The sequence below is a fragment of the Haemorhous mexicanus genome, chromosome 8 (assembly GCF_027477595.1).
Source record: "Haemorhous mexicanus isolate bHaeMex1 chromosome 8, bHaeMex1.pri, whole genome shotgun sequence".
NCBI lineage: Eukaryota > Metazoa > Chordata > Aves > Passeriformes > Fringillidae > Haemorhous > Haemorhous mexicanus.
In genome coordinates this window covers 21641425-21667002 of record NC_082348.1, presented here as the reverse complement: position 1 = coordinate 21667002, position 25578 = coordinate 21641425, and the positions used below count along the sequence as shown (strand labels likewise).

Below are 25578 nucleotides of genomic sequence, written 5' to 3'. Positions count from 1 at the left end.
GTTGTAAATTGCAGTATTTTCTGAATGAGTTTTCTTGTTCTCCTAAAGATTAGGACAGTCTGTTTAAGTCAAATATCCAATATTGACAAGATGTGTCTTGAAAGATGAGCTGTTAGAAATAGTACAGCCTTAATGTCAGGATTAGTCTCGTTCTATGTGTAGCACTACAAGAGGGCATTGCTGATAATATTTGATTCCTACCATGTTTAACAATTGCCATAGAGGATGGAAGTTAGCTGTATGTGGCATTGAGTGTGAGGTGTACCACAAAGTAGTACATTCTGCCCTTAGTTACTTTTTCATTTGTTGTTGCTATCTGTGAAGATTAAAAAGGTGGGAGGCTTTAAATGGTAGTTTGCTGGCAGTTACTTTTATTGCTATTTAAACATGAAGCCCATCTTGGATCAAGTTATTGAATAGTAAGACTTGCTGTGTTGTCTTGGCCTCCTGGTCCGGAGCTGAAGATTTACAGGGAGTGGCGGAGATACTTGATTTGTTCAGCCTGGAGGAGAGGGGAGGGGAGACCTCACTGTGGTCTTCAACAGCCTCATGAAGGGAAGCAAGGGCTAGGCACTGATCTCTTCACTCTGGTGGCCAGTGACAGGGCCCAAAGAAATGGCCAAAGCTGAGCTGGGGAGGTCTAGGTTGGGTATCAGGGAAAGGTTTTTCACCCAGAGCCCTGGCATGGGCTCCCCATGGAAGTGGTCACAGCACCCAGCCTGACAGAGTTCAAGAAGAGTTTGGACTGTGCTCTCAGGTACGTGGTGTGATTTTTGGGGTGTCCTGTGCAGGGCCAGGAATTGGACTCAACGACTGAGATGGGTCCCTTCCTACTCAGCACATTCTGTGCATACTCTGCTTAGGAGGTACATGTTAGTTCTATGTCTGTGTTTATCTAGGTGCTGGAAGCTAGGACTGTGCAGGTCCTCATCCTGTCCCTGGCTAAGTTGCTATAAGAAAATGAAATCTAAACAATCCTGAAAAGCTTGAAGTCAACTGTTTTTGACACAGTATCTTTCAATTAAATGGCCTTCTGAATTAATTCAACATACCAACAAACTATACTCTCTTAGTTGTCCTTTGTTTGAATTTTTAAAAAATCCTATTTTGCATTTTTAGACAGTGTGTTTAATCTGTTTTACTTTTGTTTATTGAGACAGTGATTTTAGTTTGTGTTGCCCTTTAGCTTCCTCTTTGTTTATTCGTCATTATGGGGGATTCTTTGAAACGTACCTCAAGAAGAATACTGGAAACATACAGCAAATTGAAAAGAGAATTATTGGCTGACTTCTGTAGTCACTAAAGGCTTTCTTTTAAGCCAAGATGTTTCTCATTTTTTGTTTTTACTGGATGGAATGAGAATAGCTATAAGCCAGAACTCTTCTCAGAGAAAACACTGGTTTCTTTTTGCATCTTCAGTATTTAATTTCCATTAATTACCTATACTTAGTTTGCACAGGGCTTCAGGTTGCCATATGCTCATCTCAGGATGAAACCTGCTAATACTCACTGATTTCTTTTTTTTGTCTAACCTTCTTAGCTCTCTTGAGCTTGCATAGGACTTTTGCATTTTTAAAAGTGAATTTGTCAATGGTTTAAACCAAGTCTTATTTGTAAGGAGTCACAATTTTGTCTTGGAGTGGCTTGAAGCTGAACCATTTTGTCCCACTTGGAGAGTTCTGAAAGACTGGTTCATTGTCCTACTCAAACATTGTTTAGTTAGTTTTGTGGACTTTGAATGTAATTCATAAAGGTCTTATGGGACTAGGTTTTAAGTGTTCCCCTCTCTTCCCCCAAGTGCTGCATTATCTTACACTTAGCACTGTTTGTTGAAAGTACTGTAACCTAATACTTCCGGTGCTTAAATGTAAAATGTTTCCTCTCCATACTTTGTTACTTGAATGGTTCCATTGGAAGGCTCAGACTGGAGTTTCTGACATTAGGCCTAGCTTATTCTGTTTTAAGGCTGCAAGAGAAAGTAGACATAAGAACTCAAAGCTATATAAATGGAAATTGGTAGTTTACTGTGGTCTTGTATAATGGACTAGATGTTTTAAAACTTTGTGGAAAGAGAAACTTGTGCTGGTGTCCTGGTTTAACTGCTGTAGAGGTAGAGGTGAAAAAGAACCAATCATGGCTCTTACCTGCTCTTTAAGGAGTTTGATTTTGGTAGTAGTTTGTTAAATACATGGGAAAAATAGTATCTTTATAGTGGCCTTCTGGCTTCTTCCATTAAGCATAAATCTAAAAGCATCCAACTTGTCATTAGATGTGGGATTACCATAATGCCAAACAGCTGGACAGGTTTAATGTATAGACTCAATGCACACTGAGGGTATGCTCATGTGGTATAGTAATTACACAGAAACCAGGGGGGGTTTCTGTGGTGATATCTTCATAAAATCATAGAATGGTTTGGATTTTAAGAGATCTTAAAGATAATCTCTTTGAAACCACCATGCTGATGGGCATGGGCAGGATACCTTCCAGCACACCAGGTTCCCCTGATCTCTAGTTCTTCTTCTGTTGCCATTGATTTTGGCACCTTTATTGGTGTAAACTACAAGGGTAAATTTACAGAGCTGAGTGTATAAGAAGATAAATTAGTTAATTTGTTATTTCTCAAAAAGTGTCTATTTGTTAACAAGTAAATACTATTGATACATTAAGTTCTTTAGAAATTATAAATTTAATTACATGTCCGAGGTGTAAAAATTGAGTTTTAATAAAATTATAAACTAAAGGAGCAGCAGAAGAATTTTGAGCTATTGTGGGTTGAAGAATCTTACAGCTTTCTTAGTGGACTAAAAAATATATCCATGTATATTAAGTAGATGTAATTATTTTGTTACACTAGCACACACAACAAAATATAATACATATTTATATAGTGAAAAATAATTTTGATATAATTCATGTTCTAGGTCTTCATCCTCCAGGCCCCCCTTTGGCAAGACCTGTTCTTCCTCGAGAAAGAGGAGTTGTGGATAGGGTTATTGAATATTTGGTTGGTGATGGTCCTCAGAACAGGTAAATGTTCTTTAAGAAATACCTAAACACATGGGGGAAAGGAAGCTTCCTAATCTTTTTGTTTAAGCCATGTCAAGGTTAAAAGAGTTGGTAAGTGAATTTGTCCAAAATTTTCATAATTGAGAAATGGCTTTTTCTCAATGCTTCACTTGAAATATCTTTGCAGGGAAACTGGTAATATTTGGGCAAACCTGACCTCTGTTCTGAGTAATATTAGCTGTATGATACAAAGCAAGATCTGTGCTCGAGTGGGTAGATGACTTTTATTTTGAACTAAAAAAAGAGAAAGCATTTGCCTCAGCACTTTAGTTTTATATCTGTTATAAATGTCTTTCAGGTCGCCTTCAGAAGTGTCCAAACATATCAGAACTTAACATGTTTAGTATGGTTACTTTTCATATTAACTGTATTCTAATGAAATAAAAGCTTAATTTGGATATTATTTTCGGACACTGATGATACTAAAAATATGTTGAACTGTAGTTTAAAGTGTAGCTGAGACTATTTCATTGTGGTTAAAACAACTTCAAAAAGTATTATTTAATCTACAGATTTAGTTTGCTTTCAAGGTTAATAATTTCATTGTGGAAATGACCTTTTGGAAGAAAAGGTTTAAGGTCTTAGTCAATATGTGAGGTAAAATACATCTCCCTTCAGTCTGCTATTACTTAAAGGTATGTTACTATATATTGTTCGTGTTTTCTAGGTATGCCCTTATATGTCAGCAATGTTTTTCTCACAATGGTATGGCTTTGAAGGAGGAGTTTGAATACATAGGTAAGAGCTAATCTTTTTTAGACTGTGTTACTTTGCTAATGTTTCATACCAAACATGTATCATACTTCATTTTGGTGGCAGCTGAGTACTTAGCTGGCACTGTGAGGTACCACTTCATGTGGGAACATTTTTTAGGAACTTATTACTCTGTTTTTTAAGATTTACTTCAAGACTTGGAGAAGTACTTTATTGCGACCTTCAGGCCATGGATTTTATGTGTAGAAAACTATTCAGTAGAAATAAGCTTCCTCCAATACATCCCTGAACATTGCTACTGGCTATGAATGGTTCTCAGAAGGGTTTTATGTTGAGAAACTATCTGACATTAAAGTGTGCCTCTCTTACCAGAACTTAAACTAAATTTTCCTTTGGCAAGAAGATCTTGGGGACGTACTGGAAAAAGAGTGGGAACAAGCCCTAGGGGCCTATATGTGAATTTATAGCTGACAATAACTTAAGACAGACACAGCTCTTTATTGAACACAGATGTTGTATATTGCCTGCTTTCTACCACAAGTGTAAGCCTGATACTTAAGAAACTAGGGATTTCTAGATAAATCTTATATTTCATTTTGTTTTGTTTATTTTTATGAGTAAATATACTGCATTGCAAGAATAAGCTAAATGTTTCCTATGAAACCAAAGATAAGTAGTCTATATGTTATCTTAGTTCTTATGAGTTCACAACTCAACTGTACCAGAAACTGCCTTGGTGAGAGTGGGAGGACAAAAAGAGTTATTTAAAGTAATTAATGGTATCCAGTACTTCTGCAAAACAAAACTGCTTTTTCTTAATTAAGCACCACTGGAGCAGAATACTCCTCAGAAAGCAGAGGGAGACATACCTTGTGGAATTCCTAACATCTCCTAACACTTCCTAACATCAGAGTGTGAGGAAAGTGGTGTCTGAAGGGTAGGGGAAAGAAGTAATCTGCCAACTTAATTCTTTTATAGGAAAGAATAGAACAACACCCTGTGGTAACATCTGGTGCTACTGAATTGCATTATTTTGTTGATTGTGGTCAAATCTTTCACAGTGTTGGGCAGTACTCAGTTCAGCAGAGCTGAAAGCAAGCAGGTTTGTAAAAACCAAATGTCTGCTGAATTGGAAAAAGGACTTACAGAGAACAACTAATGTAAATTTGGTTTTAGTATTTTAAACCATCAGAATATAGTGTAGGAAAAAGGTGGAATGTGAAGTTAATTAGTGAGGCTGCTTACTGGGTGTGCTTTGTGGTGTAGCATTTAGATGTGCCTACTGCTTCTTCCTGAATCCTGCAAGAAAAACTAGACCTCAAGCTCCACGACTTCCAGACTTCAGTTTTGAAAAAAGGCAAACTACAGAATTGCGATCTGAAACTGAGCCTCTAGAACCCAGAGAGAGAAGGCCCCAGGAGACTCAACAGACAAAAGGTAAGTACTAATCTCAGGAAGTCTGCTCTTTTCCAAATGTCTAATGAAATTCACTGTCATCTAGCTCTCTGCTGAGCTAAGTTTTCTGGTGAGAATGAGAACAGCTGAAGTACTCAAACACTGCTCCGACAGGGTTCCTGGTGAGGTGATCTGTGAGCAGTCTGTCAGTCTTACAGGCATTTGGTCAGTGCCCTTAAGATGCTTTAGCTTTTCATCAAGCCCCAGTTGGGTAAACAGTTGTCTAGATGATTGTTGTTGGTCCATTCTAATGGAAATAGTACAATTTATTCTGACTTCATAACAAGTGTAATTTATATTTTTTTTTCAGTTCTTGTCTCTGCTCCTAGCTTAGGTTGTTGATAGTAGTGTATTTCCTGTACCCTAAAATTTCTTTGTATTTATCATTGTCTTGTGCAAATGATGGTATAACAATTTTTTTCACTCTAGTGTTACTGACAGATAGAAAAGGCACTGTAAATTACAGAAATAGTTAAGGAGGTAGTATGTCCCAAAGTAGTTAACTTTCACTGTGTTTGGCAGGTCATTTGATTGAGGTGTGTTGGAATTTCTGCCTTTGTTCCTTTTGCTCTTTTCCTCAGGGCAGGAAAATCTAGTAAAACTGCCTTGTTTAATTTCAGGTAGTTCAAAGACAAACTGTCAATTTTAATTTAACATAGTTCCTTTTGAGACATTTTATAGTCTACAGATACAGTAGGCATCTGGTGTACAGCCAACAGGAAGATGCAGTCTTTTAAAAGACTCCAGAAATCATAATTTCAGACCAGAGGATCTCCATTTAGACGTGCTGTTGAGTGCTTGATGGGGCTTTACGTTAGTTTAAGCAGGGATCCTGGAGGAAAACTATCAGTGTGCAGCCCTGAGGTTCAGGCTAGAAACACAGCAAGTGTAGGAAGCTGTCAGAGTGTCATGGAGTGCTTCTGCAGGATTATTTTTAACAGGAGTACAAAATAGCATTGGGTGTTACTTTCTGGCATGAGAAGGCTGCACAAAACCAGTAGGGAAGTCATATTTATTGGTGGCAGTCTCTGGGCATGGTCTCATGAGGGTGCACTGTAGTGAAAACTTGGTTTCTTTTCCTGTACCAAAATGCACTCTTAGCTCAGTAAGAAGTGCTGTTACTGGCATGAAAGTAAGACTGAAATCAAATGGATGAAGCTGAGACAGTGAAAATCTCATTTGCCCTTAAATCCCAGTGTAATTTTTTTAGCAAGGGGAGGGCATCTTCTTGGACTTTTGAACTTAAAAGTTTCTTACAGAAAAAGGCATACTTTGTTACTGGGACCTTTAAGTGTGCTTGTTTTCTTCTGTCTGACTCAAGTAGAGAGGTCCTTCAAGAGGGATGCTCAGCTCTTGGAGGCATGTGCCTCACAGGTTTTTGAATATTTTCCATTACTGCAGGTTGTTAGAGAGAGGTAAGGAGATGTGCTTGCTAATTAATCGGGTATTATCATTGAAAGAAATTATTATGAAACTATGCCTATAATGGGTCTGAGCTGCTGAGTCAGCCTATAGATGTTGTAAAAAATGTAAAATCTGAAGAATTACTGTGAGATTGCAGTTAACCATTTCAGATGTAGGAACGAAAACTGCGAGATAAGTTGCTTTTTATGGAAGCAGAATTTTATCAAACATTTCAGCAGAAAAATAGGATGGATTTATTGCAGTAAATATGATTTTGCCAATTTACCTTTAACAATGAAAATTACTTGGTTTAAAAAAATTACTGATGTGGTCTTGTATTAATGTGCTGCTTTATTTAAAAACAACAGGAAAAGAAACAGCTGTGGGCTTCATTGTCCAGTTGTCTTTTCCTGATAGGAAGTATATGGTAAGATTTTGCACACGAATCATAAGAAATAAGTAGGTGGTATACAGACTTTTGGTTTTCAATGTTAAATAGCAGATCTTTTCTGAATATTTATTCTCCAAGATGATACAAACCATTCTGTTTTGATAATTACTAAGCAGTCAGAAATAGAGGATATCTTAGTACTTTACATAGCTCTGAGAAATGTCTTGTTGATTTAGAGGAGGCCAGTGCCTGCCTGTGACTTGCCACAAAGGAATCTCTTCTGAATGAGAAAATATTTTCACTAAATCACTTTTTCCACTGGAACTCTAGTATGAAACATAACTGCTTACATGCAGTTGGGTTTTACTAATAAATGAACACATTCCTTGATTGTAAGTTTTAAGGTATGAAGCTATCATTAAGGTAGAGCTCTGGGGAAGGTTTTTGTTCACCATTAGCTGCCATCATAGCAAGAATAGAGAATATATCTTCACTAACAGATGTAGACAAACATTAACATCAGGAAACCAACTTCACCACAATGCTGGCAACACAGGGGAGTACAACTCTTATCTGTAATTCGTTTGTACCATAGCTGTATAGCTCAAGGAAACAGCAAAATAATGTGATAAAGAAATGCTATAAATATTTTTTACCAGTCAGCTACTTTAGCTAATGGGTAGAGCATGAAGCTGAATCTTTTTTTTCCAGTTGTGTGCTCATGTAGTGACAGGCATGTTACATGCAATTCCTATTTATGAGAGATCTGAAGAATGCTTATGGGGAGTGCCATTGGCACTGAACTTTGGAATTTTGTTTTAAACCTCTGGAAAATGGAGTCATCAGCTGTCAGTCTGGTGCAGATTACTGGAACAAACATCATGCTACCTTATTCAGCAGATTAATTTAGGAAATTTTAGTACCAGAGGGAAGCAATAAACTTCAGCTCTTTTCTTACCTTTCTCATAAATGGCTTGATTTTGATTCCCTCCTCCTCCCATCAAAGGAGGGAATCAAAGTTGGTTCTCTTATGTACTTATCTTAAATGTATCAGTGTTTGGATCATACTGAAAGAGCCAACAGGAAGCACTTTTAGCCTCTTGATTAGTTTTATCTTGCCTTTATTTAGTACTGTGAGGCTGTATTCTTGATTCAGGTTTAGCATTTCACAGTATTTTGAAACAAATTTGAAAAAAAAATCTACTGCATCAGTGTTTTATGTTGAATGTCTGGTGCTGATGTTTAGAGGTCTTCATTAGATGAAGATTTGAACTTCAGACTTCAGCGCAGTGGTCAGCACTTCATGGACTACTCTGTGTGATGTCTCTAGATTGGCATGGAATTCCTTGACCAACTTGCTCAAATATTTTTATGATTATTTAATACTGTCACTTGTAAGGATCCTTGGACTACAGGAACTGCTTGTGTGTTTGAAAGGGTTTCTATTATAAAGGCAGATGCAGAAACTTGGCTTGTTCAACTGAAGGGGTCACAGTAATGATCTCTGCAGGAATAATGACATTTCAAGTGTGTGCTCATGGTGAGTTCTACCATAAATGGAGCTGGGCTTTGGGCAAGTGTTGCAGAAACCTTTTCTAGGAATAAAACTGATGGAAGACAAAGGACTAATATGTCTAGAACTTGATTTCTCAAGCAGACATGAGTCAGCTCACCTTGACTTTAATAACTTGTAAACAAATTCTTTTGATTTAAAAATGTATTATGTTTCCAGTCAACCACAGTTCAGTTTTGCTGAACAACATAAGTTCCCTTTTTGATAGGATATAAAGGGTAGAGGGAATGCTGTGCTATTATCTGACTTGTTTCAAAGGCTTCACAATAGCTTTCTGTGACACCAAAGCCATTAACAGATTACTGTGAGACACATGTTCTTTAAAGGCACTTCAGACATGTGGCACTATGTGGAAATCTATCTTAAAGGCGAGCTGTAGTAGTGAAGGAAACTTGTCTCAAAGCTGCTTGAAAGCACAAGCAGCTTTATTTTAGAACACTTACACTATTTTTATGAATTCCCACTTAATAGGCATTTTCTCCTTAATTTAATAGTGATGCAGTATTATGATTTCTCTGGTTACTCAGTAAAATACTCTGCAGCAAGAGCAAGGGTGGCTGACTTCTTACAATGTGAAGTGCATATGCTTTCTAAGTACTAAGCACTAAGCAGGAGTGCTTGGGGGGAAAAGCTGCTGTAGCCAGGAGCAGGATTTCTAAGGTTGCATTGTTGCAGCTCTTAAATATGCAGCAAGTGTAGGGCTGTGTTTGCTGTTAAGATCATGTGGGTGAAGCTACATTCTGTGGTTAAATGATGAATTAAGTATTCCTCATCAAGAACACTTGAGTTTTCTTTTGTCATCTTTTAAAGTTTATTGTCAGAACTTTCACTTGCTGCCTGCTGCTCTTACCAAGACTTTATTCATGCACTATTTAAATCAGGTTGACTTTAGGCAAGCTTTCCAGTAATTACTGTGTTTAAAATGGAATTGCTATATATTTTTAATGAAGACTGATCATGTTTGTAGTTGGAGTTAGCATCACTTACTCTGAATGCCCTGGCTACTCATTTAAGGGACCTACTCTTTAGTTTCTTGTAACTTTCTCAGGCTGCATTATAAGACCAAAATTTTCCATGTAAATTTGTGTTTGTTTCAATTAGTTTGCCCAAGAACATAGTGAAGGGAAAAGTCATAAAATACCTGACAATTTTTGTTTAAATAAGCAGTGTCTCCATACCTTTTAGTAGAATATAAAAATGAGAGCACTGTCCTGTTCTTTTGAATATAGTTAGAATATGCATTTCTTCAGGTTTTCTCCTTTCCATTAGAAGATTCTTCTGATGGCTGTCATTGACCCTGGGTTTTACATCAAAGATGTTATAAATGCTTGGCATCCCTCTGATCAGACTGAGCAAAACAGTCTCTTTACTTTCTTTGACTCAAGCCTGAAGACCCGCAATAAAGGAGTGTAACTGAAGTGTGGAGGGATTGGAGCAGGACAATGCACAAACTTATTCATAGCATTCGAGGCTGAAGAAAAAAATGCAGAGATGAGACAGAAAGAAAACTGACAGTTGGGAGATAAAGATTGAGCACAGACAGAGATGGGATCAAGATGGAAATTACGGAGCAGGAGGAGAGAGTGGGATGGCCTGGAAAATAACTGGGAGCATTAGTTTGCTTGGGCAGAAATAGGAGGGTTGAAAAATTTTGTTACAAGAAGCCAGGGCAGACTTTGAGTAGCCTGTGGTTGAGAGAGCAGGGAAAGAATCAGGAGGTGAGTCAGCTACAGACTTGCTAAAATGAAAGATCAAGTCTGAGACGATGGAGAAGCTGGGCTGCTCTGAGCAGTCTGTAATGAAGCCTGGAACTGGCTAGGTAGAGGTTTGGGTGGAAAGAGGGGGCTTCAGTTCTTGATGACAGATGGCTTTTGTACAAGGTCTGCTGGACAGGGGTGTGCAGCAGCTCTTCTACTCAGTCATGGGCCAAGAAGCCAGAGCGATGGTTCTAAAACTTTCAGCTCTGCTTGGATTCTGTATCAGCCTGAGGCAGTCTGATTACTTTGAGACTTTTACCCAGCATGTTTTGATCAACATGAACATGTGGCATTTGACTGACACTGTTTTCCTGAGAGGTTGGTATTGGGACCAGCGCTGCTTGATGTCTTTGTCAGGAACATGGACAGTGGGCTTGAGCACACTTCAGCAGGTTTGCTGTGTGGTGCACGGCAGGGATTCCATCCAAAAGGACCTTGAGAGGTGGGACTGTGAACCTCATGAAGTTCAACAAGGCCATGTCTAAGATCCTGCATCTGGATCAAGGCAATCCCAAGCACAAGTACAGGCTGAGCAGAGAATGAATTGAGAGCAGCCCTGAGGAGAAGGATATGGGGGATGTTTTTTGGCAAGAATCTCAGCATGACCTGGCAATGTGTGATTGCAGCCCAGAGAGCCAACCATGTCCTGCCATTGTGTTTGACATCACATATGTTTAATTTTGCTTTCCTTTCTCTTCCTTCCCCCCACTCTGCTTAGATACAATTATTTTTGTTGTAGTCATAACTATCTTAATATGTTGACATATTAGGCTGTTCTAATTTTAACCTTGGGGTATAACTTTTGTTGTGATTCTCTTTCCCATCCCCCCAGGGTGGCAGGAGGGTGGGTGGGCAGTAAGCAAATGTCTGATCTGCAACCCAGTTGCAGGGTGGGCTAAACCACAACAGGCCCCTGGCATAAGAAAGGCATTCTCCTTTTGGAGCAAGTCTGGAGGAGGGCCACAAACAGGATCAGAGGGCTGGAGCACCTGTCCTGTGATGACAGGCTGAGAGGGTTGGAGCTGTACAGCCTGGAGAAGAGAATGCTTTGGGGAGACCACAGAGCACCTTCCAGGATCTAGAGGGGCCTCAGGAAAGCTGAAGAGGGACATTATACAAGGGCATATAGTGATAGGAGAAGGCAGAATGGATAGGAACTGAAAGAGCAGGTTTAGATTAGGTATTGGGAGGAAATTTTTCACTGTGAAGAGGGATGAGACACTGTAACAGGCTGCTCAGAGAAGCTGTGGCTGCCCCATCCCTGGAAGTTTTCAAGGCCCAGTTGGATGGGGCTTTGAGCAACTTGGTCTAGGGAAAGGTTGGCATTAGATTGATCTTTAAGGTTGCTTCTAAGCCAAACCACTCTAAGAAGTTAAAACAATTGATAAGGCTAACATATTTCAGCTGTAACTTTGCATCAATTTTGCACACTGTTCCCCTTCACAGTATGCAGTAGTACTGTGTAGTATTAATACTAGTCAATAAATCCACTGCCATCAGCAATACCATTCTACAGTACCTCTGTGCCATTTAGTGCAACACTACGTTGATTTTCAGTGCTTATGCTTACTTCAAAATATGACTCTTCTCATATGCTACTGAAGGCCTGTTGTGAAGCTAGAATATACTTCTTTAGAGGCAATACTTACATGTTTGTGATCTTAAAAATATGCTGGTTATCAAGCTCCCACCCTAGATGAAGAGTAAGTATACTCACTCCTGTGCAACCATCCTACACTACCCCAGGGAAGACATAATATGTAGTAATTTTCATTGGCTGGTTTGATATATTTGTTTGGGGTTTTTTTCCTGATTATCAGACTCCTTATGTTTAAAGTCATTTCCATCAAGAAGAATGTTTTAGTTTGTATACCGATTGAACCCTTATTAAAAAAAAGTAAAACAGTTGGTGAAACTGACATTACCAAAGATAAAGAAACTGAATTGCCATTGTGTTTTTAACATCTCACTTTAGTAAACAAGTTTAGAAGGCTTCTGTTGAGGTCAAACATATGTAAGTAGTACATAGTGTTTTCTCAGTGGGAGCTAAGCTCTTTTCCATTGTATTTTTTCCCTTAAATTTTAATTGTTTTACCTGTGACCATCTTAGAAAAATCAAAGTTTTTATGTTACTAGCAGTTACTAGTCAAAACCTGTATACAGTTGCAGAATGTTTCATTTCTTTTTAATAATATTAACTGCCTCTTAATTTCTGGAAATGGCTATTTTGTCATTTTTCTTTTCACAGAATCTGAAGATGATGAGGCCCAGCTCATTGAGACAAATGACACAGATGATAATGCACCCAGTTCTGAGCATCTAAATGATAAGCTAGCTGAAGAAGTTGAAAAAGAAGAAGCAGAAAACATTTCAACAACAGAAGAGGCTATTTCAGAGTTTGCTTCAGCTGAACAAAGTGAAGAATCTTTAATAAAAGCAGAATAAAATACTTCAAGTGCCTTCTGTAGCTAGTTTTTAGCTTTGTTCATGCCTGTTGTTACTATTCAGGTGAGCTTTTTTTAATGGTACAACTTAAAAATCTTGCTTGGGCTTAAACTGCCTCAACTGCCACAGTGTGTCAAAGCTATGTGTAGAGGTTGGTATTGTAAATTCAGCATGTCTCTTTAAGTTAACACATAGAATGTGTAGTTGGTTGAAGTCTAACAGTTGTAGCCCTTGTTCAGTTTGCGTATTTAAAAACTTCAAAGTACAAGCTTTGCTAAGGGTGACTTACAATTTGACATCTCTTTAGCTGTCACACATAAAGAGCAATTACTGATGGCAATTGACCTAGTAGGTTTGGTCTAGTGAATTTAAGATGCTATTTCATGCTGCCCTGTTAAAATGGATTGAGTACACGTTTAATACACAGATGTTTACAAGCTAAAGTGTCATCCGACATTTGACTTCAGCATATGGAAGTGTCAATGCAGTGGTGTTAATATTATTCATTGTCTAACTTCTTGACAGAATTCAGTTAAATGGCACTTGGATAAATGGCATCTCCTTTGGTGTTTGCGTTGCAGATGAACCAGAGGCACCTACATGCAAAACTGTTTTGTGTTTACATGAAATATAAGAAGTCTCTGCACTTGATTGTACTTGAATACAAAGCACTATTTATACCTGTACTATAATGACAAGATATAAGTGAATTTTGTGCCTTTGTGTATTTTGTTAAAGGAAAATAAAGACATCTAGCAGCAATACTTGCTTTGTGATTCCTAAAACTGAAGAGAATTCATGTTCTGCTATATGCAGCTATTCTGCAGCTACTTTGTGCAAGTTCAGAAGGAATGTGCCACCTTAAAAGGAGCATGTCTATTTGTAGCTAGGGTGGCTTTGATAGAATAGAAATAGATCCCTGATGAAAAGGGGAAGTGCATTTGCCAAAAGGCTTTTCTAACTGTACCTAAAAGCTAGTTGATATATTTAATGTTGCAATTGCAATGAATATTTGCTGCTGGATTACTGAAAATGTAATTCTTTTATTGCATTGCTTTTTAAGCTAAGGGCATTTGTTACACATTTCCTGTTAAATGTAACAGCTGGGATCCTGGATTAGAAGTTTCCTGGTGTCTGTGAGGTACCTAAGTCAATCAGATTTTTTTAGAAATAAATGCTGAACATATGTGACTTGGTTGATTTAGTAATATTTACGATAACAGTTTTATTTTGTACAGTGTTGTGTACATCACTACAGGGAGAGGCAAATATAAAAATCATTTTTAATCTAATGTCTTTGTTCCAAAGGGAAATGGTTTTTACACTGTAAAGTCAATAAAACCCCTCAATCTTAGTAGTTTGAGAGTCATCTACAAGAAAAGCATGTTTCTCAATGTGACCTTAGTATCCATGTCTTTATAGAAGACATAGTTATTACATGAACAACAGCAATTAATTTTCTTTCTCAACTACATGCTTTATTTTCTGATTCTTTGGGGATAGTTTAGAAGCTCAGTCTCACATCAGTCAAAAACAAGTGTGGTCTGTGTTTAGATTAAGAAGGAATTTTTTTCTGTTTCACTATATTAATTGCAATTAATATTTTATTTAGTAGTCCTAATAGAGTGTAGGCATGTGATTAAAGGAATACTCATAGGTGTTTGACTATATTTACATGAACAATTAGCAAATAGGCATTTTATGTGTGACTATCTTAGTTGGGAATGCAAAGAAAACAGTCCCTTTTCAGGACGTGTCTTACAGTATGAGAAAAGTACAGAGTACAAAGTGATAGGGAAATGAACTTTTTAATACTCTTAGAGAATATATTTTAGATTTCAGAATTTATTTAAAATGGAAGCAATTTTGCCTGAAAGGTGGCAAAGCTTACTTTATTTTTTGTAAGTTGCTAATCTCTACACTGTGTTTGGTGCCTCACTGATTTATCTGCTTAAAGGCTTATTTCTTTGGAGAGAAAAAAAATCACACACCATGTGAGTAATTCAGCACAGTAAATTGTTGGATGTACTTACATTATAAGTGCTAAAAAGAAGTAAAATGTGATATGCTGGTCCATCATATGGGATGAAGGCATGAATTGCTGTCGGTTCAGAACTTAAGGTTCCTCTAGGCACAAGTTTTACTTCCTTTTAAAAACATGCATCTGAAGTGTCTGCTCTTTCGTAGAGTAATTTCAGGTCCTTTCTATGACAAACAGTTTCTGAGCTGTAATGCATGTAATATCTGGAGAATTGACTGAGAAAACATGATATTGGACCTACATATTAGAAATATTCATTAGCCTGGGAAGTGTGTATTTTTGCATGTCCTGCTTTTGCCAAAGAAACTGATGTTTCTTAGGATTTTGGGAGTATGAACTTTTTTTTTGAAAAAGGAGCCTTAGTATTTGGAGGGGTTGGGTTGGGGAATTATTTCTCCCAAGATGCTTAAATATGACATGAGAAACTTTCCACAGAAGTGATTGATACTTTTTGTTTAATATATCACTGAGTGTATCAAATGTATCAAGTAGAGACAGTCAACCTGATGTGAAAACTAATACTTTTTAGAATGTGAAAACCTGCTTTGTGACCTAAAAATACCTACAACCTTTGAGCACAGGAAGATTTAGCTCTGTTTTAAGTGCATGATAGAATTGTCCTAAAAGACTCTCACACTTAAAGTGTATGAGCAGTCATTTCTGTTAACTGCTTCAGAAGCCTTGAAGATTATGTAAAGGATGTCCTAGAATTTTGGTAGAGAAAAATCTATTTTTAACATTGTAATTTTTCAGGGTTCTAAAGCAGCTCTAGTAAATGAGGGCACAGGGTTAATCTGTGGGTGCATTCAGGCTCATGATTATACAAATGACCATTATGGACTGAGCTTTTCTCATTTTACAGTAAGCATTCACATGTTACTCCTGCCAAGTGTGGGTGCCCAGTCCTGATAGGGATATGGGAAGAGGATTCTGTTTCTGCAGCAGTTGCTTCTTGGCTTCTGTGTGCTATAACTGTGGCAATAGTAAAAGGCACCTCTCCAACAGGAATTGAATCCAAAAATACCTGTAAATGAACAGCAGTAACCACACTTAGTCATCTCTTTGTAACACCAAAAAAACCTTGCAAGTAGGAGTATGTAGACATAAAAATTACAGCAATTGTCATATTTAATCCAGTTGCAGTTTGACTCTTAAGAATGAGGAAATGGAAGAAAGTAGAGGGGAAAAAATTTAAGAAATACTGTAGTTCCATATTTTGTTGTCTTCTGACTTCTTGGCATGTACTCAAACCTCAATTTTTTCAGAAGTACTGAGATTTTTCACAGAACTAGGTTTCTACAATGCCACAGGAGCCCCCTTTCTTTCTGTGGCCAGGATGAAAAGCAAAATTGAGTGGGGTAGTGAAGTAATACTTAACAAGCTTGTTGATGTAGTGTTTTTATTGACTCTGGAATATTATGAGTAACTGTAGAAATGTCCTTTATTCACTTATAGTTTATAAACTGGGGAGGAGTTAGCTGTGTAAAAAGTGTCACAAAAGACAAATAAGTGTTCTAGTTCAAAATAAATTGAAATGAGGCAGTCAGATTTACATTTTACTTTAGAAGTGAGTTAAAATAGGCAATAGTATTTAGAATTCTAATACTTCTTTTAAAGGAGAACACAATTGATTGCCCTTGGACATTTTGAATTAAAACATTAAGTGGACTCTTGTTATGGTGATTTCTCACAAAGTCTGTTTAGCCTCCATGCAGGAAAGAGACGCTCCCAAGGAATGGAAAATGAAGGTAATGCACAAGTTTAGGAATGGTCTAGAGATGATCAAAAACAAGTGACTAAGGGTGGGTATGGTTGCCTTGAAGTTGAGAAGATTGAACCCCTTGTGTTGCATGAGTAGAAGCCAATGGAAGGACTTAATGATGGAGTGAAAGAGTTGGGGGAGAGAAGGGATAGTGTTTTTTTTCTTTTAGAACCAAGACTTAAGAGATAAGAAAGATGAGCTTGAAGAGATTTTTTCAGAAAATGTGGTAGGATTTGGCTGTTACCACATGGCAGTACATAACTCAGGTTATTGTATGTTCCTATATCAGAAATAATAAGGATGGAATTGACAAGGAATCTTATTAGAGAATTTTATTTGCCTTTTACAGTTAATTCCAGGATAAGCATATGACAATAACTTGGTAGAAAAAAGCTGTCTGACTATTATGAGAGACTTAGAAAGTTTTTTAACCTAAAGGCTGGGGAGAAACACTTCTTTGTTGGTATATGGTTCTGAGCTTAGCAATATTTGTGTACTTGTGGTTTTGTGGTGCTGGAGGAGTGAGAAGGTTAGAGGAAACTTTCATTATTCAATAGCTAAGTCTGCTATTAAAAACTTTACAAAAATTAAAGCCTTTTTAAGTCTAAACACGTTCAGTACAGGAATACTGGATGTAAAGAAAGTTTTAAATAAGCAACTTCTCCTTATTTATTCTGCTTCTGGAGTGAGGTTTTGTTAGGTATTCTACGACGAGGAAAACTGTTCATGGGGTAAGGGAAGTCCTGTCTGTGAATGTTGCACTAGAACAATAATCTTGAAGATTCATTTTGTGTCTTTGGCAAATAATCATTTGACCAGTTCCCTGAGTGTTCTCAAGCAAAAATCTTTAGGCCTTCATTTCCTTCCATGTCTTACAGACTGTTTTTGGTTTAGTTTGTTTTTTTTTTTCCCTAATCTCTCTTAGGAGGTTCTTTCCTGTCTAGTCATGTGGTTGAAAGTTAATGCCTCAGATGTCAGCATCTCATGTTTCAGTTCCCTTCTAGAGTTGGTAAAATGCAACCCTGTCCAGATTTCTGGTGTAGTGGGCCTCTGAAGGAGACTGTACAGAAAACATATCCTTAATACAGGCTAATTGAAAAAAAGGCTGCAGATATATCAAGTGCAGAGACATTAGGAGGAGAGTAAGTTTTCCAGGAATAAAGACTGGAAGTTTGAAAGTTCCTAATAATTTGGGCAAATAGCATTGCAGGAGGGATTAGATTTAAAATGAGAGAGCAATAAAAGATTGCTCCATGACCAGTGGATTGTGTTTGATTGATGGCATATGATTTCTTATAATTGCTTAAGAATGTATTTAATGGCAGTGTAGGGGTGACAGAGATTTTTGGTGGTTGTCAAAAAGTTTTGATTCGCTGACAGGAAAATGTATGTGAAATGATTATGGTCTTTGGCAGTGCTCCTCTCTTCCATGGTTTGGTCTTTAGGTGGAATTCATATGTCTCAGGTTTGTGGAAGGTGATGAAGGCAAGGAATTACAGCTGGTGGGGTTGACTGACATAGGGTTGTTGGCTCCAGATCCTGGTATGTAGTCATGCACCAGTGTTTCTGTCAGAGGACAGACTGTAAGCTTCCATCAGAAATGTGTTTTAGCTGAGCTTTTCTGGTAGTCTGAAATTCAGTGTACTTCCTGCTTTGGATTCTTGGCCTTTGTGGGAAAAGAATGGCATCCTGAGTAGGTGAGAATTCTAGCCTTGGGTTTTTACCAGAGGTTTGTTTACACAACAAATAGGATGAGCTCCAATGGTGTTTAACAGTGGGAACTGCTACCCCCCAGCATTAAAAAAAAATAAGAAATTGAGTTGTCCCTTAAGATCGTGAGTCTCAAGGAATTCGACTTCACCGTTGCTTTTGATTTGTGGCCTCTCTGGGGTCTTGTCAGGTCACATTCAATCTTTTCTCTGCAAGAATAACGATTCTGTGATTCTGTGAAGAATAAGACCTAGAGAGGTATATGATAGGCAGGATAGTGAGAAGGGCTTTAAAATGAAATGTATTGATTATACAATAATTTGTTCCCGAACCATGGGGTTTCGAGATTAAAGCAAACACTTGAAAGATTCTCAGTAGATTATTTAACTTTGCAACAGTGAAAGATCTAAAGCACTGTATCATCATAGAACTTTCAAGGCTGCATAAAGTCAATTTGATCATGACTTAAATTTTTGGGTAGAAGGGGATGTCCTGACCAAGTCTTGTAATACTGGTTATTTCTCACAGTAGTCACTGTGGGACTAAACCTGTTTCAGGACTGCCACTGTAGGTACCTAGCACTGTACTGCTAGGATTTTCAGTGAACATTACTAATGCTTTTCAGGAGGGCTTCACAAGCCTTTGCCACTGTGAAATCATGTATTCTCCTTTTGTTTTGTGACAAAAATAATTTGCAAAAGGGAGATTGCAACTGCCAGAGAAGAATACATGCAGCAAAATCCCAAGATAATCAGATAGAGGGGAAAGTAAGGGGTGCAGATACTGGAGAGCTGACAATTTTGGGTGTTCAATTTGTAAATTCAAAGTCATCTCTAAATTTGTAAACTTATATTGAAATAATCATTCTTTCTCTCTTTCTCTCTCCATTTTGCTGCTGCAATGAAAATAGAGAAGCTGGATTTGTAGAAAACTCAAGCAACAAAGACCTTCCAGCTCTTCTCAAGTGGTCTTCCCTCTAATTCCTTGCATCACTTCAAGGAGTTCTGCTCAGTTGATGAAACTTAATTTTTGACTTGTTCAGCACTCAAAAACATTTTATAAAAGCACCAAGAAAATTAATTTTAAGAAAACTGTTTTGAATTATGTTTTAAAGGGAATGTGAAAGTTATTTCTTTAGGAATGTTTGTACTTGCATTTTTTGTATATTGAGCTTTTATTTAAACAGGAGTGCCTGTATATTTATAGATGCTATTGTTGTAATGGCCTTGTTGCATTAGTAAAGGGTATGTGTGTTTATGTACTATAAATATTATCTTAATCAGAAATATTATCTTTAATCATTCTAATCCTAGAGGTAGCCTTGACTATACATCACCTGCAGTTGAAATTCCATTAAAATCAATGGCAAAAACATTAATTAGTGTGAATTCTTAAGTCTAATAGACTTCCTGAAATGTCTTAGCTTTTCTACTTGTAATTGAGAAAATATTTGAACTTGTGCTCCCCTTTTGAAATTTACTATTTTACCAAATGAAGCAGATTTTAAAGCATATGAAATGAAATTGCATAGCTTGTTATTTGAATATATGCTGTCTTTGCTGTGTATGTAACTTCTTGAGGAAAAGCTGGTAATGAAAAAGCTATTTATTTACCTGAGCTTAATTGATGATTTGAGGTGATAATTCTGTTTAATAGTTCCTTCTGTGCTGGCTGTACTTAATCAACTTGAGTTTTGTACTTATTTGGGTGTTATTGAGGACCCCATATGTTACCAAACAAGGATGAGGGGGCCCCTGCCTCTTTAATGCAGCCCCTGCCCCCCAGTTGGACTGGCATATGTAGGAGAAGAAAGTTGTTCAAGGTTGAGTAGTTTCTGATAGGACCCATTTGTCTGTGCTACAGCCAATTGTGAGAACTCCTGGCTCATGGCATGAGCAGCCAGCTCTCCACCCTCAAAGGTCAGCCTGGCACAGCACTGCAAAATTCTGTGTGTGCTGAAAGGAGAGGCAGGAAAACCTGCCTTGACTCAGGATTGAAAATACGTGGCAGCTTCAGAGAGAATTGTGGAGTTGTGAGGGTGCTGACTTTGGCCCACGATTCCATAGACGTTTCAGGGTGGGTATTGCAGCTTTTATTGTATCTAAATGGTGATTTATGTCCTTATTCCTCCATTAGTGTCCACAAGGTACTGCCCTGTGTCACAGGCCTGTATTACCTAGTTTTTTCAGACTGTTTCATTTTCATTAGCACAGCTGCTTTAGCTTGTGATCAGTGTAGTGCACCTCATTGATAATCTAAGAGGGTATTAGATGCACAGAAGTGACACGTGACCCTGGCAGTCTGGCTTGATTGACCCCTCAGCTTCCGAAACATGGGTTCATTTTTTTTTTTTTTTTTTTTTTTTTTTTTTTTTTTTTTTTTAAATCCAAGTTAGCCTGCATCCATTTTCACACAGATTCCGGGCAGTTTAAAGGTTGGTCAGATTCAAATATTGCTCTTTCAAATTTGATAATGTATGAGTACAGAACTGTGACCTTTGGTACGTGGTAATACATCAACATGACACGAGCAGTAAGTGCAGCAATTACCTTTACTGCACTTCAGATTGTGTTTTAGTTCTCATCTTGCATGCAATTATTTCAGGGGAAAAAACGCCTTTAAGTTAAATATTTTTTGCAAATAGGATAAGTGCAGAAATTAATCTCTGGGGACTTTCTGATTTCCAGGTAAATGTTTTCAAATGAATCTTGGCTTTTAAATTAACATTGTTTTAGTGGTAGAAAGGAGTCTGGTGCCATTGGCTTTTACAATACTTTTATTTTCTGAAAGAGTTTCTTTAAACATTTTTGTTGTGTTCTAATGTAATCTAAATTTCATATTCTAATTGATGGCCAAAGCCTGATCCTGCAGGCAGTTGACATGTCACTGTCTTCATGTTGCTCCCATGATAATACTCATGAGTTGGTTATGTGCATGGTAATAATGCAAGTTTACATGCTTTTGGGTGCCTTTCAGAACATCAGAGCATCTCAGACATGCATCACATAGTGAATTAAGAGGCTCTTTTTAGGTGCCTCAGCAATGTTTCATCTTTTTCCTGAGCAGATCAAGATGCATTTGGTTTATTTCCAGATGTTCTTTCTCACTTGTTATAAATTATTTGGATAATGATAGTGCACAACCACTACCTGCTAGAGCAATAAAAACACAAATCAGTACTCCTTGCCAAAGAGCATAAGGCCTTGAGAGGACTGACAGCAGTTGTGGTTTCTGTTCTGTGAGCTAAGAATCAGAATGAAATTACTGTGTCATTCTGAGCAAGCAATTGAATAACCATTGGATGGTGACTCTGTCAGTGTTGTCTGTCACAACCTAAACTCAAAGGGATAATTTGAAGCAGGACTTCATGTTCTTGTAAAATACCTGCCTCCTCAGCAGCCAAGCACTGAGTGGTGTTGGTATGCCAAAGTTAGGCACTGAACTTTATTCAGGAGCTGGGGAAGTGCTTATTTTGTTCTGTATTCAGGTGAAATTAACACCTTTTGGAATGGCATTCTTTAAGCTGTCAAAATTGTAAACCCCTAGTCTCCAAAACCATTTGACTGTTCTGGGGCACAGGAGGCAGCTGACCCCAGTGGCTGATGTGGAACAGGGACTGAAAGGAGCCACTCCCTTCCAAACCTACCATGAGCAGAGGGTGCTTTTGCTAGGCTGGCTTTGTCTTTTAATTCCTGCCTGTGGAGGCTGCTCACTTGCTATACATGTGCACTTGTTATAGACTGGTAAAACAAAAAGCTTTTCTGATGCAATGGAAGGGTGTCTTTTTTTTGCTCACTATTTTCTAGCAAGTAGCTATTGTGGTGTTGTTTGTCCTCAGGGAGTAAAATCAAAACAAATTTATTAGATCACCATATAACTTGCTCCTAAGCAAGCTCTTGACCATACAAATTGTTTTGCAAAGCCACAAGGAAGGTGCTACCTGGGGACAAGGAGCAACCGTGGTTTTGCTTTGTTTCTTGTTCCTTTTGCCCTGTGCCACTTAAGGGCCCTTAATTCCTTTAAAATATGCAAAAAAAAAAGAGGTTTTTGGTTTTTTTTTTTGCTGCCATTAAATTTTAAATGTTAACAGCCAGTAGTAACTTTGGGGAAAAAACACCCAGTCTACTTTTTCCATTAAAAAATGTAAATATTGTATATATGGAAGTCTTGGATCTATGCTGCTGACTTAGCAGGTGATGACAGCTCAGTGGGAAAGTTTACAGCTGGGGGGCTCCATGTTTGTAGAAAGTTCCTTGGGTTGAAAGGTTGCCCTTGTGCAGGTAGGTGAGTCTGGGTAGAGAAGTAAATTTGTTACTTGCTACAAGTAATAAGGGGATAACAATGGCAGCTACTCATTGCATGTCATTATTTGTTGATTGTTATTTGCTCATGCTGAGTTTATTATTTCTGGTAACAACTTTGGCTTCTTTAGTTTTCTATATTGTATATTATTAACCACTTTTTTTAAAAAGAGCTGACAACACTGGTATTCCCCAACAGTAGGATCTTTTTTATAGTATCTATAAAATATTTCCTTTCATATTTTAGAGAAAGGGGTGAAGGTAATATTTTTTCCATGATTCATACTATAGCAGTATGTCTCGAAGTATTTATTTTTCAGAAATGCTAGGAATTTTGTTTGTTTCAGCTATTTGCCTAGATCTATGTGATTTTGGGGCTTTTTAAAAAAATGGTGAATGATAGCCTGGTTGCAGAATGTATTTTCTTTTTAAGACTTATCTTAAAAGAAAAGACCTAGCAGGTTGCAGTGGTAAAATCCTCCTGGAAGGAATTGGTTGAATTATTGAAGGAATGGTAGGCAGCTGAAATTCTGGACACTTAAGGGAAAGTACTTGGCTAAGACTGTGCACAACATCTTGTGAATACTCCTGATACATCATAATAAGGCATTATGTTTGTCTAGTCATGAAGTCTGATCTATTTGATTTTAAATCTCAGATTGTGAGATTAATCTCTGATTCTGAGTAAGTGTAATGATTCTGAGAGCTGGAATATTGTTTGCCATTGTGAACAGTACTGCAGGAGCCTCAGAATGTATAATGTAATAGATGCAATTTTGTTTGATTTTTTTTTCCCTAGGCCAATTTAATTTTGATTTATTTGCCTCATTAACCCAAGAATTCAGAAAATTGAATGCTACCTGAGTGAGGTATTATTAACAGTAGTGAAATATCTTCAAATTCACTTCATGCTTATAAATTAGTCTTTTGAAAGCATTTTAAAGGCATAATGATGCTGTAGTGAAAATGTACAGCATCATTTAAAAATTGCAAAATGCTTATTTGATTTCAGAAATAAGACTTGGTCACCTGACTTAAATATATACTGATCTATTATTTATGCTTTGAAAATAGAGCAGATAAAAAGCATAAGTGTTCTTGATATTATATTTTGTCATATCTAGCTAAAAAGATTGAAATCCAGAGAAACAATTTTCTGAAGAAATGAAATAGTATGCCCTCCTGAACCCCTGGGGAAAATAGCCTCTCTGTTTGCTCAGAATACGAAGCAGTAAAACAGTATAAGTAAAACAGACAGCCCATGTCACATTCCTATTTGTACAGTCTGGAATGATGTTTTAAAAACATTTTCTAGTTATTTTTGATAAATAAATGGCACAAATAACATCTGCAAACCAACCCTGCTGATGTAAGATTTTTCAGATCAGATTTGTTTGTCAGTGAAAGTTCAGAAAATTGCCTTGCAGAACTTAAGTTGTATAACTCCCAAAAATATGCATACCAAATGTGTAAGAATATATTTTGTTCTCTTTTGCCTTTCCTTGGAGAAACTAATGCTGATTCTCCATTATCTTTGCTTTTGGGCTTAGAAGGTAGCTTGACAAAAATATGGGATATGGAAAAGCTCAGCTGCTGAACACATGTTTATGAAGTGTTAAATAGCTGTGAGTGCATATTCATAGTGCAGCATCCAGCTGTGGATTTGGAATGGTGTATTCAGGTTAAAGCTCTGAGATTTCCCCCTGAGCCAGTACTGCTGCACTGAAAGCTTGGCTTAGTGCTTCTAAGATCCTTCCACAGGGGCTGCTCCCACCTCTGGTCAGGGTGTGCCAAGGACTGATGTGTCTTTTCTGGCTGTTGCTTTCTTCAGGTTCTGCCAAAGGCTGCCACACTGAGGCTGAGGGGAAGGAAGGTCCTCCAAATTTTGTGGCTTTCAGAAATGCACTCTTCAGTTCAAGGATGCTGCTGCAACTCTAATTTCCATCACTGTCATAATAGCTGAGATGGGAAAACATTCCTTGGGCAGCAGGATTGAGAAATCTGGTGTCATGGCTCTACCAATGCCTGGTTACCCAGGACTGGCTAAGGAAGGTGTGTCTGTACATCTTCCAGAACGTGGCTTCTTGGGCTGGTGTCCTTTCAGCTGCATTTGAGTAGTAAATGTCTTCTGGCTGTTGTTGTGCTTTGGACTTTGGTGCTCTGAAGAGCTGGTTAAAACAAGCTTTAATTTTATTTTTGTAAGGATGCTCAGTCCATGGACTCCATCTCAGGCTAAATTCTGTGATACATCCACAGATAAAAAATGCATGTATTTTTTCAATGTGTGTGTTTAATAGTGACCAAACCCCCCACCCCCCACCCCCTTTTTCTTTTATTTTTTCAGTCTTTTAAAAATAATGATTTAATAAACTCTTCTCTCTGAGCTTATACTAGGCTGGAATATTACCTGTTATTTTAATACCTGAACAAAAGATGGGGTTTAATAACATTTGATTAGAGTTATTCTCCCTTCATTAAATGAAAAAAGGCTTGGGTAGGAGTTTTTGTAAGGATCAGGGGTAGAATTCTAGAACAGGTATTTTTTGTGTTCTGTTTGCATGTGTTCACTGTTGTATGTAATCATAGTGGTGATAACTGGCACACTGAATAAGCTGAATATATTTGCTTCTCTACAGCAGGTGTAAGTATTGGTATTACCAGGTTCATTAGCAGGAATGAACCTGTTAATACTAAGTTCTAAATTCAAGCACTTCTGATCCACCCAAGATTCATTTTAGGTTTTTCTTTAGTAAAAGTGCCTCAGATCATACAGGATGCTTTGTCTACCAATATTTTTCATTTTTAATCACAAGGACAGTGTGTGTATGTCTAAAGGGAATCACCACGTTTTTATTGAACCTGACTTTGTTGCATCAATCACTTCCTCAGAAGTCTTATTCTAATGTGGTGTTTATCCAAGTAATTATAAATTGAAATATGTAGTACTATTGTTGAA

The 25578-nt window shown here is 37.5% G+C and overlaps 1 protein-coding gene across 3 annotated transcripts in view; it reads left to right on the top strand.

Annotated features, from left to right (window-relative positions):
• The window catches only part of LNPK (lunapark, ER junction formation factor), a 59310-nt gene that overhangs the window by 29374 nt on the left and 4358 nt on the right, over positions 1-25578 (top strand). For 2 of the 3 annotated variants that reach the window (XM_059853163.1, XM_059853162.1), the window contains exons 10-13: positions 2925-3030; positions 3737-3807; positions 5050-5220; positions 12612-13999. In XM_059853163.1, coding sequence (XP_059709146.1) covers positions 2925-3030; positions 3737-3807; positions 5050-5220; positions 12612-12808 — 545 coding nt within the window. In that variant the 3' untranslated portion in view covers positions 12809-13999. Of the gene's footprint in view, positions 1-2924; positions 3031-3736; positions 3808-5049; positions 5221-12611; positions 14000-19231 lie in introns of those variants that run through there. The other variant, XR_009487353.1, reaches the window with a different exon arrangement.